The 13,006-nt window shown below is 36.5% G+C and overlaps 1 protein-coding gene across 17 annotated transcripts in view; it reads right to left on the bottom strand.

Annotated features, from left to right (window-relative positions):
* Nucleotides 1–13,006, bottom strand: part of SYNE1 (spectrin repeat containing nuclear envelope protein 1) — a 290,057-nt gene that overhangs the window by 24,578 nt on the left and 252,473 nt on the right. For all 17 annotated transcript variants that reach the window (XM_054279435.1, XM_054279434.1, XM_054279440.1 and 14 more), the window contains 4 exons: nucleotides 12,737–12,895; nucleotides 12,099–12,265; nucleotides 5,094–5,256; nucleotides 1,273–1,460 (listed from right to left, as the gene is read on the bottom strand). In XM_054279435.1, coding sequence (XP_054135410.1) covers nucleotides 1,273–1,460; nucleotides 5,094–5,256; nucleotides 12,099–12,265; nucleotides 12,737–12,895 — 677 coding nt within the window. The remainder of the gene's footprint in view (nucleotides 1–1,272; nucleotides 1,461–5,093; nucleotides 5,257–12,098; nucleotides 12,266–12,736; nucleotides 12,896–13,006) is intronic.

Below are 13,006 nucleotides of genomic sequence, written 5' to 3'. Positions count from 1 at the left end.
AATACAAATAACTGTTTCTAGTACAATAAAGATCCTAAATACTGATAGCTCAGTTAATGTACCAGTACAAATCCACCAAAGCATAATGTGTACATTATAAGAAAATAAAATAGTTCCATGCATAGTTCCACATGAACTTAAAATAGTTCTGAATTGATGAGTTGGATACAAAGTTATGAAAGCCCATGTATGTTCATGACAGACTATGTCAAAAACAGAACTTGTAAATGTAGTTCTAAGTAGAACTTATAACATAGAACTTACAGATATATACAATTCAAGAATTTCCATGGCAATAGTATAAAATTACTTGAAGATATGAATCTATGGATAGAGATTCAAACTTAAAAGCAATACATCTTTTGCAAAAAATAAACAAGAAACTTCACTAAATACATTAAGAATATCCCACAAAATGAAAGAGCATAAAATATTCAATTCAGCATTTTGAAACATCAAGTTCTTCCTAGAGTTTTTTTATATGACTGTATAAATATGACAGAAATAAGCTTCGTAATTTAAAAAGTTAAAGAAATTATCTTAAATACAGGAGCTTAAATCTGTAAACATGTCTCATTACTAAGTCAGCACATAGTACATAGTATTGCCTCAATCATTATTGCTGTTGAAATCAACACACTATCCTGTGTGAGAACAGAAAACAATGAATCTTCTGGGTATGATGGTCTAAGCATATGCAGTTGCCCAGACTACACCCAAGAATCCTGGGTGCTGTGGCTCTCATTTGCTCAGCACAGCTAAGGTGGACGGGTGGAGAAATTCCATGTAAGTGCTCAGTCCTAAAATTCCTCCAAAGGAACAAAGTCAGACATAAGAGAAACTGCTGAGGAACACTAACTACACATGAACCCTAATACCTGGAATAACATTTCACCCATCCAATAACTAGTTTCCCATCAATCTCTGTAATTCTTGAGTAAATTTAAGTGTTACTACCTCCCTTTTATGTAATGTTTTCCAAATCTCTTGGAGTCATTGCTATCATCTAAACTTTCTCTAGTTTTTCTCTCTCATCATATCTACGAGATGTGTGTGAGTGAAATTTGATGATTGTTATCTGTACTTTGTATAAAGGCATGTGCAACTCAAAATTCTGTTTTGTTTATAGAGGCATGGCAGGTATTGGCTTCTACTCAGTGAATGATCTTTTTCTGAACCTTACACTCTTTTATTCAGTACTTCACCCATATAATACAAATCACATCCTGTATTTCAGAAGGAAATACTAATCTGTAGGTGTTTTAGACTTACTTAAGTCGCCTTTCCATTGACATTGCACAAATATTTCTCCATCTTCTGTCCAGATTGCGAGTAGCCTGCTGGATAGAGTCACATTCTGCTTCTGTGGCACAAGCATCACAATCATGAAGAAGTACTTCACACAGATTGAGAACAGATGCCACGCCAGTGCTGTGTTTCTCTATGTCCCTCTGGAGTTCCTGCAGGTGAAGAGATTAGTTCTTAAGAGAAATTGCTAAACATGCATCCATGCAAATGTACTTATATTTCACCCATTTAAAAAGAGAAAAAAGCTTGCAAACAGAGGAAAAACATCCAGTAATACCAATTAAGAGAGTGCATCTACGCAAGTGGTGATGCAATGGTCAATGAGGCCAGGAGAACCTGGCAGCATGCACAGCTCTCCCAGGAACTACCAACACCAAACCATCAACTGGGACAAACTGCCAGAGCTCTGCATGCTCAGCTGAGCATCTTTCACACACATTTAATCAACATCACCAATAAATGGTAGAATTATTCTCAGCCCCTTCCCATTATCACAGAGAATGTAAAGCAGAAGTTAGTAAGAGAATTGTGACAAGGAAGGGCATTCTAATGTACTGCATGGGTTTGGCAGAGGGACCCTTCATGAACATGCTGCTCCCCACATGAGATAGCTCCAAAGTGGCACGTTTGACATGGAAATTGGCAGTAGCATGTGTTGAACAGTGCATGTGTTAGAGATTTTTCTTCCTTCAAGTTTCCAGTTATATAGTATTTTCATTGGAAATAGAAAATGAAAATTCCAGACACCTAAAGAAAATGCACTCACACTGTCTTAGCACTTATTATATGTGATCAGTATTATTCTTCCTGACAGTTTCTTGGTTCAATGGTTTGTTCTACACTGATGATAATATTTCCTCTAGAACTAATATTTCACCTTAGTTTTGATCTCCAGATTCAAGTTAAGACTAACCACAGTGCTATGAAAAGAAATTCTGTTTGAATTTTGTCTACATTTGTAATATATCATCAGAATATTAGATGGAAAAATCAGTATGGACAGTAACAAAGCCAAGACAACCTAATTCCAATTGTGACAAAGAAATAGTAATGTAACTGCATGAAAAAGTGCTATATTGCATCTAGAACACTAGGTTAAATTCTGATTCAGGTGAAGAAAGGAACCAATAGGACAATTAGAGATGTGGACATTTACGTAGGAGAATGTGGCAGCTTGAGGATGATTAGAGATAAACTGCTCTACAATTTTGCAATTGAAGTAAACTGGCATGCAACAGGAAATACTGTGTCAATACATTGTGTCTACATGTATTTAATGTCAAACTACAGGAACTTTCCTTACAGCTAGCAATATGACCTGAAAATGTCCTCCAGCAGGAAATGAGTTCTAAATGTCAAATTAAAAAACAGGAAATTTGAAATAGAGCAAGGTGGATCTACAAACCAATTTTTTGCTTGCTTGTAACAACTGGGCTTTCACTTAATGAAGTACTCTAGTTCATCTTCTCAACTAGAAAGTTATTTCGTAAACATCTACTTGACAACATCGAGTGGAGAATCGCAATCTTTTATTCCTCAGCAATGGCCCTCTCACTTCACTTGCCTGAAAAATACTTTCATTGTGATGTCAAAATGCTTATTTTTCTTTCTATCTGCCCTGAACTATTATAGAAGGGTGGATTCTATAATCAGATGTCACCCTTTATGAAACACACATAGCTCCAGACAGCTATGAGACTTGAGGCTAAGTAAGTTCAGGTAACATGATCTCCTTTCTAATGTTTTGGTGTAAAGCAGCAGTGAGAACTATGGGTCCTAAGCATTCCTAAGAATTACACTTTTTTAATTCACCTACAGAACATTTCCACAAGCAATGTCTAGACCATTTCTTCTCCATAATCTAATATTTATTTCCCAGATTTTAAAATATATTATGTTTATTAGAGAACATTAAGCTTTTGGGTTAGTTCACAAAGGAGTGTCACTTTTATGCACTGCTGTCACCCATATACAACCGCTTTTTAAATTTTATTTGCCCAGAAGAAAACATAATTTTTTTCACATTTCAAGAGGTAGGAGATTGAGAAAATAAATAAACAAGTAACCCTTAAATGAAGTTCATTACCCCAGAAAAATACTGAATTGAAGTTACGCTACCTCCCCCCAGGATATCCAGATTCAACTGCATTTTTAATTTCACTAGAGACCAGCAATCTGCAAAGCTGATGCCTGGCTGAAGTAGAGAAGTAGATAATGGAGTTTCCTAAATGGAATTTGTCCCTCCTCTTTCACAACATAACATCTTTGACCTAATTTTGCATATGAACAACATGATCTCAGTGAAAGATCAAACATGGAAAAGAAAACAAAGTCACTAACAGAAGAGACAGGGAACAAAGTATTTGAAAAGGTAGCCTTCTGAGGCGTAGTGGATAGTGATACAGCCTCCAATAATAAAAATACTGGTTGCCATGCATTGAAAGTGGGTGGGTTTTTAAAATTACTATTATTATAACCATGTCTTGTATTGTTAGATTATCAAATCATCACCATGTTTCCAAATACAGCATCCTCCCATGGTAAGATTCACCTCTATTTCTCTCCTTTAGAATTCAAATTAAATCACTCTCACTTTTACAGAATATTACTGCACGCTGTCATCACAAGAAAACAGTGAAAGGCAGAGATATACCAGTCACTGTGCCCAAAATAAATCCCCCAAGAAGTGGTTGTAACAAACTATGGGATGTTTGCATAGGGATTCTAGTAAATAACCTCAACTGTCTACTTTGTTGGTAGCAATGTTTAGCCCTTCCCAGCACTTTATTGTCTTAGAAACACCATTCATTACTGATGCTTCTGTGTTATAAATTATTATCCTTAAGTAAATTCCATATAAAATATTAATAAGTATTTCTGAACAGAGCAGTAGCAAATCAGTTGAGGAGCTGGCAAAATCTCTGAGGGAGTTCTTGGCTCTCAGTTCTACGCTCAGCTTAAAGGAGCAAAATGCCCATTTGTACTCATCATAAATTATCCATAAAATATCCTGTCTTTCCTCTTCCCACACATTTCTTTCTCCTCTGGAGAAAGAACCCAGGAGAATATCTAACTCCTCTCCAGTGGGAAACAGAAAGCTATTTTTTCCAATAAATAACCAACAGGAACACAAAGGACAGCAGTTCTCTCCAGCAATGTGCATCTTAGATAAAACTACACTGGGCAGTGAAGTATAACAGGAATTAGAAAGTATAGTAAATCATCTTAGAAGTAACATTACTTTCAATGCCAAAAGCTGGCTGAATTCACATTTTTTTACATATTTTAATCTAGCACTGCATAAAGGCTTTGAATAGTATAAACCAACCAATTTTAACTTCACATGTATAGCTCATGCATCTTTGCGTGCAAAGTGACTTTCAAACAAGCTGCAAAATAAAAGTGAGTTAGAAAGGTTGCTAAAAATAATAATTTTCAAGCATTTGCAAAATTTGCAAGGTCTAATAGGTGTCAGTTTTGTCTCTGGGAACAGACAATTCAAACAAACAAAAATCACAAGCCCCAAAGGAAAACAATTGCAGTAACTCGTTCAGGTTACATCTCTTGGTGCCTTACCTTTCTTGGCAATGTCAATCAGCTCCTGGTGGATTCGATGTCAAGGCCAGCAGAAGGCTCTATAAGTGACACAGTAAGTACCACTTGCCTTGATATTTAAGCATTTTGCCTGATGCCCTCACAACTGAACTGGGTATGGGCAGCCCAGCGACACTCTACTTTGGCTCTCCCCATGTCACTGTTCACCTGGTAAGTGTGTTGTATTTTACCTGCTGCTCATTTAGCTTCCTTTGTATCTCCTCAGAGTCACAAGTTTCATAGACGATAGGTTTGGACAGCTCTGACTCAATGTGGGCAAGCCAAGACCTCAGACTACTCATGTTTTTATCCAGCTGCTGCACTGCAACAAGGGTTTCCTTCAACTTCTTTACCCTGTAAAGAAAAAGAAATGGCAGTATTAAGTACACCCTGAAGGAAAATTTTCACAGCATGTGTTTCAGGAATTTTTCAGAGAAACTTTACTTAGATGGTGAGTTCTTCTGTAATGTCTTCCTTCATTATGTAGCAGAACTATATTACATGTGCATTGAGTCCTGCATTCATAGCTGCTGGTTGAGTGCTTATGAATGCCACAAAACATTTTCAAAGCTTCTACACCTTTATCAGTTGACCCCCAAAACCATGTAAGTAATTTAGTTGTGTATTTGATCAATAGATGACTACTGCTCTTCTTAGACCACAAATAACTTATCCATCTACTGGTGGGAGACTGCACTGAGTGAACAGGCCTTTTTCACACCCATGAAAACACTGAACTAAGTAACACAGAAGATTTGGGTTGGAAGGGATCTTTAAAAGTCATCTAGTCCACCTGCTCTGCAATGAGCAAGGATGTTTTCAACTAGATCCGGTTGTTCAGAGCCCCATCCAGCCTGACCTTGAACATTCCTAGCAAGGGGGCACCATCTGGGCAACCTCTGTGATCAACCTGTTCCAGGGTGAAGACTTGCCCTTGAATAAATAAGTTTAAGAGGAAGAAGTTCAGCTCAGAACTTGGGGATAATGCTTGAATTCCAAGGGCTGCTTTAAGTTGATGTTATTGGACGACTTCAGGTTTAAACAGATGAAATTGTAATGGAACTGCATAGTGATTTCTAACTAGTATTTTTCTTGAAATCCTGACCTAGGAAGACCAATGAGCAGAAAAAACTAATAGATTTCTGTTTGTTTGTGATTTTTTTTAATCATGAGCGCATTAAGCTTAGCGATTGAATATATTCAAGTAAACTTTCCTCCTATCTCAAATAATTTTTCCTCCAATCTGTTTGAACTGCAAAACTGTCCTTCAGTAATTCATTCCCTCCTTCCTATTCCCGTGTTTCATAACATACATTATTAGTGAATTCTGAATTTTTTTCTAAGCTCTTTTTCCCTGTTTGTGTGGTACCAAAAACAATCTTGAGTAATGTTCCCTTTTATACTCCTATTGCTCTTCTACTTAAGTGTTTCAATACCAGAAAGGTTTAAGAGATGAGTGCCGTTGGAAACAGACTGACTAAATTGGGTTGAGAAATACAAAACTGCCAGGTTTGTTAAGGAAACAAAATGCCACCTGACTATCCTGTAATTCAAATTAAGCTGTTCACATTTTTCTTGCTCAACCAGCAAATTTATCAAGTGCTTCCATACTGAAAGCAGTAGTTGCAGCTGACCACTAAGAGAATCACAGAGATATTAATGTTATCTTAAAAAAAAAAGTTAAATCTTTCAATTTTTCTTCTCTTTATAGTCCTCCCTTTAGCTCACAGATGGTTAAACTGTGGGTCTTTATTGGCTAAAAACCCTTAAGAACAGTCCAAATACAGTTTCCTTGCTGGCGTCTCATGACCAACAGCTGTAGGGTTTGATCTGTAAAAAAACCTCACCTGGTAACTGGAAAAAAATCAGGGCAATGTGAAAACCTGTCTATGATGGGCCTGAAGTCAATACAATTTTGCTGAAAGACTGCCTTAGTCCTCATCATGAGGCCATGTATCATAACACAGCCATGTGTTTAGGCTTAGGGAGATCGTAGGAGAAACCACTGAGGGTACCCTTTCCTTATCACCTCTGGTTCTACACACAATGTTTTGTGGGTTTCAACCAACTGAAACTAGCTCATAGGGTGACCAAGACAGTTGATTACCACCCTTCTAGAAGGCACATACAGCTTTTCAATCTCTGACATTATTAAAAAGGAGAGAAATCCTGCCTATTTTCTGCTTATATTTTCAAGGTTCAATGCTACTGATCTTTTGGAAGCCTGCTGGAGTAGGAAAGGGAACAATGAGTCATGCCAGCCCTGTGGAGAAGCAATGTCACTCGATTATCAGCAAGACCAAGCTGTGGACCAGGATTTTTTTGTTTGCAATTGTGTGTACTCTAATCTCCGTGCTGGATTTCATCTACATTTTGCCTACAGCAACTATAAAAAGTCCAGCTTTTAGAAAGTGCCCTCTGCCTCAGGCAAACTGCACAGGAATACATCCCTGACAGAGCATAAAAATAGTCTGGGCCAACCACCACTATTTTCAGTCACATGATCTAAGTTACTTCAGAGAGAGAAAGAGAAACAGTGTGAACAAAGAACACTCCAACCAAACCCAAAAACCCAAACCCTCCAGATTCCTTCCCGTACCCCCACTACGTCTACCCTTTATACTGTTTTCTTTTCGTACTGAGTTTAACGTAAGAGGTTTCTTGCCCGTGGTACAAATAGAAACAAATAAACAAGTGCTAATCTGAGTCTGCTGAGATTTTTTTTTGACTGAACTGCAGTACGGTGTTGTGCCTCCGGCTACATTGAAAGCATATCCGCAATCAAATAATAGATGCAATCCAACATGTCTGAGAGTTTTCCTTCTGAATTTCAGCAAGCAAAGTTGCCTATGCTCTAAAAGCTCTGCATAAGAGAAAAAGATCAAATTTAAAATCTTAAAATCAGGTATGTAGAATCCCTAGCCAAGAGTAATTCTGATGATTTGAGATTTCATTTGCAAGATTATGCTTCATGTGTTAATGACTCCAATAATAATTTCATGCTTTTGTTGCAGCACCAGACAGCACAGTAACTGCATGTTACTGTAAGAGACTTGAAATAACTTTTCTCCTTGATAATAAAAATTCTGCACTGAAATCAAAGGGTTGGAACCATGACACAGTTGGTTTGAAGGTTGTTTTTCATAAAACACACTCCCCAGTCTTGTTACAATTTACAAATACTTAAACTCTCAGAAAGGAAAATACAGCAGAATTCAATTGTTTTCAAGGTTTACTGACAAAAAATCATCTAACAATTTGAATGGGCTTATGATACTTATATTTTCATGTTCCAATTACTGTGCCTCAATTTCCCCAAGAAACCGATAACTTTAGATTGTCTATAAATAATGTCTATTATTCTACATTGGGCAAAGACAGTCGGAAAACAACTTGGAGCCAAAATTAAGCACAGATGTATTTAATTCAACTAGTCCTAAAGAAGAAAATCTTAAATTCCACTTAAATCTAAACGGGAACAATCCTGTAAGTACAGAAAAATGCATCATATAGAAGTCATAACTACTGCATTAGTCATTTAGACAGCTGCTTACTAATATTAAACTTTAAAAGCAGCATGAAAAAAGTCAGTAAGAGCATGTTGGCTAAGTCTGTACAGTACACATCAGAAAACAGAAAAGGTGCTTTTAAAAAAACATCTACTTGGAACAGCAGACAAAGTTTAAAGAAACACTCTGAAATAGTGAAAAATGTTGCACTATTAAAATCAGCTTTGAAAAGATCAGTTTAAAAACAATTTTTTTATTAATAAAAAAAGTATTTATTTTCCAAAGTACAGTACTACTGTGTAGTAGGACACCAGTAAAGCCAGTTATATTTACTACTCCAATCAGTTTGCTCTTTCAAAGACTGAATTTCTAGGATTTTGAACAACAGCTAAATTTCTAGAAGAGATAATGAGAAAAGGGAAAAAGAGAAGCTAGATCAAAAATCCAAGATGGTATAGGCTCAAGTTCAAGTATTACATGCAGTTATAGAACAGTCATTAATACGAACAGGACAGCCAGGCTTTGATAAGTTCAGTCTGAAACACTCTCTTTACAGCTTCTTTCCTTCTCTGACTTTTGCTTGTAGTCATGCCCCTTTGATGACACAAACATCAAGCAGACAGATACAGTCTGCTTATTCTCATGTGTACATGCTCTTGTATTTGAAAACAGCAGTAAAATCAGACCACAGTTTCTCTCAGACAGCTAAGAGATTTTACTACTTCTAAGTCTCTAGCACTATAAAGAATTATTCCAGGATCCAAAAGTACTAGCTGTAAAACAAAGTATGCTGTTATCACTGTCAACTAGTTTTCAACTGAGCAGAAAACAGTAATTTCTAGCTATAGTAGTGATTTCTACAAATCAATATTTCAGTTAGTTTCCCAGCAAGCCAAGACTTCAGAAAGAATAGTATCAATCAAAAGCAAACAAAAATAGCTGCCTGCCTTGTGATATCACAGTTACAGTCTGGAAGGTCTGAATCCACACTGTTGTCCTCCGCCATCCTCACAGCTTGCAAGTCTTCCACCACAATCATGAAATTTTCCAGTATTAAAAAGAAGAACTTCCACTCTCAAAGCCTGCAAACACTGTTCTTTTGGAGGGGGGAGGAGAGGGGATGCACTTTGCTGGGGAGTACTGTACAGAAAATGTTTCACGCCAAGCAAATGTTAACAGCCGTTGCTTGATAACATGACACTGGATGGTGACAAGTGGTCATGTTTCTAAATAAAACCTGCATTCATCAACATGTGCCAGACTCGATCTCCAGGAATGTGGACTAGGAGTGGTAGGGGAAAGGATAAAAACACATACAAAACCTTCTTTGCAAAGTCTGAGCAGTTGCAGCAATAGCACCATTTCCTGGCTGTAAACAATGGCAACTTTTTTTCATGAGACTGACATATCAGAAAAATTAATGTGAAAGGATTACATGGTTCTAGAAGGGAAGAAATATAAGTCTCTGGTGCAGAGACAATGCTGCAGCTGTCACTTCTGTATTTACAGACCTCCTCTGAATGGAGGGGCAATTAAGAGTAACAGGTAAGGGAACAGAATGTGACAAACAAAGACGCTTCTCCAGGTGACTGGAGAAGTTTCACCACACAGTATAAAACTGACAGGTAAAGATTTAGACTGGACATGTATTACCATAAAATATTACTAAAGCACTTTCACACACCACTTTCTATTAGTTCACAGATGTAGGAAAAGAAAAATGCTCCAGGCAAGGGATTACTGTAGCATTGCAGGAAAGTCTGCAGGCTCTAATAATTTATTAATACTGTCAGGCATCCGGAAGGTGAAAAGGTGTATTTTTTTTCTCAGCGCTAGGACAACTAACATGCCTTTACTACTCGAATGAAGCCAAAATGATGTTATATGATACACTCCAAATTACAAAATATCATAACAGAAACACATGCCAATTTATAAGAACATATTCTAAGGGGCCTCCAGAGCATTCTAAAAAATTATCTTGGGCATGTCAACCTTTTGTTCAGTGGTAATTAGACATCAATACAAGCATTTTGTGCACACATTAATCACCACCTTGGTTTTTAATGATTTCCAGCCTAAGATACAGCTGAACTACCAAAATTTTCATAGTCTAGCATCAAACCTTTCCACAATTTATTTCCAAACTTCAGCAAGTTTGCAGAGTTTTTTTGCCCTTCAGTGGGCACTGGAATGTAAAGAGTTATATGTTTAATTGCATACAATAATGTTGAGCATGCCAATTGAGAAGGCTAAGTTGAAATGATCTGGAAATAAAAGTAAATAATACTTTACATCCATTAGTTTCGAACTAGGACTTGATACTTCATGATAACAGAATGTGTATAATATAATTATATACACTGTGTATAATTATACACACAGTGTATAATATTGCATCTTATGTCGTCCCACCTGAGAATGATACAAAATCCTAAATCCCCTGTAGTGAGGACTAATCTCTAATACTGAATAGACAAGACAGATAATTTTAGGATGTGTTCTGTATTTTCTGAATGCAATCCCTTTTTGCTAGAAACTTCCTGGTTTTATTTGAACAGTTCTCTGTGTAAGCATTTACAAAGAATTACATAAAAATATATCAAATATACTATAAATTCAACAACTGGTGATGTAACCCCACTGAAACCAAGCAGGCTCCTCAATGATAATGCAACTTCCTGATTTAATCCTTCTGTAAGAAATATATGGTGTTCATTACTTTAAAATGAACTACTATTAAAGGAGCTGGAGCCACTGGAATGTTTCTGCTTACATAAAATTTACGGCTCCCGTACTAACAGATTTCAGAGTAAAAATGCACTAAAACCATATGAAAAAAGAAGCGACAAAAAAAAGATGATGAAAGTAAACAAGCCTTTTTGCTGCTAACAGGACTAAACTATTACTAATGCATTTATCCTTACATCAAAGAAATGGGAATTATAAAGTATATGAGCTATTTATAAATCCATGAAGTGCAAAACTGTGAGAAAATTATTGTTAGTAATGGAAGGAAGACTGCAGCACAGCTAAACAGAAAGTGTCTAAACAAATAAATAATTTTCTTTACTTATCAAACAACAATTCTGTATTTTTTTAAGTTCTGTTAAGTTCTGTAAGCTGTTATACTTTTGACCTTGAATAAAGAGAGTCCTTAAGGCCAGGATGCATACATCCTGGAGTTACTCTTCTCCATCCATGAAAAAAATGATCTGGCAGAAAACTTAAGACATAGTTTTAGGCCTGCTCTTCTTGAAATACAAAAATACAAAGGCGCTGTTTTGGTTTTGCTGTCAAGAAATTTTTAGAAAAACTACATTTGCATGTAAAGTAAGGTGGTACTAGAGCAAGGCTCACTAAATCTGACTGCAACTGATCCTATATTGTAGAAACATAGAACTGTTAAGTTTGGAAAAGAGCTTTAAGATCAAGTCCAACTGTTAAACTACTACCATCACCATATTATTATAATGAAGCTTTTAAATGCTTCTTCTTGAAGAAATGTTGTCATGTATCATAAAGTAAAACAGCAAAGTAATTTTCACAGAAATAAGTTGATGGTTAGGAATAAATTTATTTCAGAATTTATGATAAAAAGGTAGACAATAAAGAATTTTAAAAGCATGATGTCTAGCAAATTAATCTGTCCAACTTAAAACTTATAAAACAAAACAACTGTCTTACCTGGCTGCAATAAGATCTAGAAGATGCTGCCACCTGTCATTGATTTTGCCAAGTTTGTACTCAATCTCTGATGCCTTACTCTCATGGCTGGCTTTAGCAAGTCTCTCTCCCATTTGCTGAAGCTGGATTTTGTTCTTCTGGGCTACAGCAATTTCTTCTTGATAATCCTGGAGAGTAAAGAGCAATCAGAAGACAGGGTACTTATTCTAAATATACACTGCTGTGCACTGCCAAAGGAATGGTGCAAAAATACAAGTGAATGTTGTTTTTTCAGTTGATTGGTAAGTGGAGTGACAACTTCTTATATATTTGATGGATAAACAAAAACAACTACCAGAAGAATGAAAAAAACCTACCCAACACAACCCAAAACAAAATGTCCTCTATAAATATGCCATAGTTTAACTCATTACAGGCAATTCAGATTGGACACTTAGTAAAGCATTCAGATGCCTCTGACTTTGCATTCACTTAATTTTATGGTACTCTGGGAGGTCCTATCTCAACAAAGATAGGAAAAAGCTGCATAGTGAGAGAACAAAAACACCAGAACACATCAGAGTAAGGTAAAACCTTAATTTCAGCTAATTAAAAAACAATTAAGCAGTTAAAGAAGAGTATGTAAGTGTACATTATACCTTTTTCAGTTTCTCAATCATTTCTTCTATGAGGATGTCACCATTTTGAGACACCTTACTTTCCATCTGTGTCAGCCATTCACAGAGCTCCTTGTTCTTCTCACTGAAGACAGCCCACTCATTCAGTCTCTCACTGACTTGTTGTCGACGCAAGGAGACCTGAAACCATTTGCAAAGAGCAAATGAAACTAAAATAGCAAACACACTTAAGACATGCTTAAAACACTTGGTGCCTCAATGTGAATTCCTCTAGCCTTGAAAAAGTGTTGC

Source organism: Melozone crissalis, unplaced genomic scaffold (genome assembly GCF_028551555.1).
Source record: "Melozone crissalis strain CALT ecotype California unplaced genomic scaffold, PUWL_Pcris_2 ptg000027l_1, whole genome shotgun sequence".
NCBI classification, from domain to species: Eukaryota; Metazoa; Chordata; class Aves; order Passeriformes; family Passerellidae; genus Melozone; species Melozone crissalis.
This window is presented reverse-complemented; position numbering and strand designations above follow the sequence as displayed.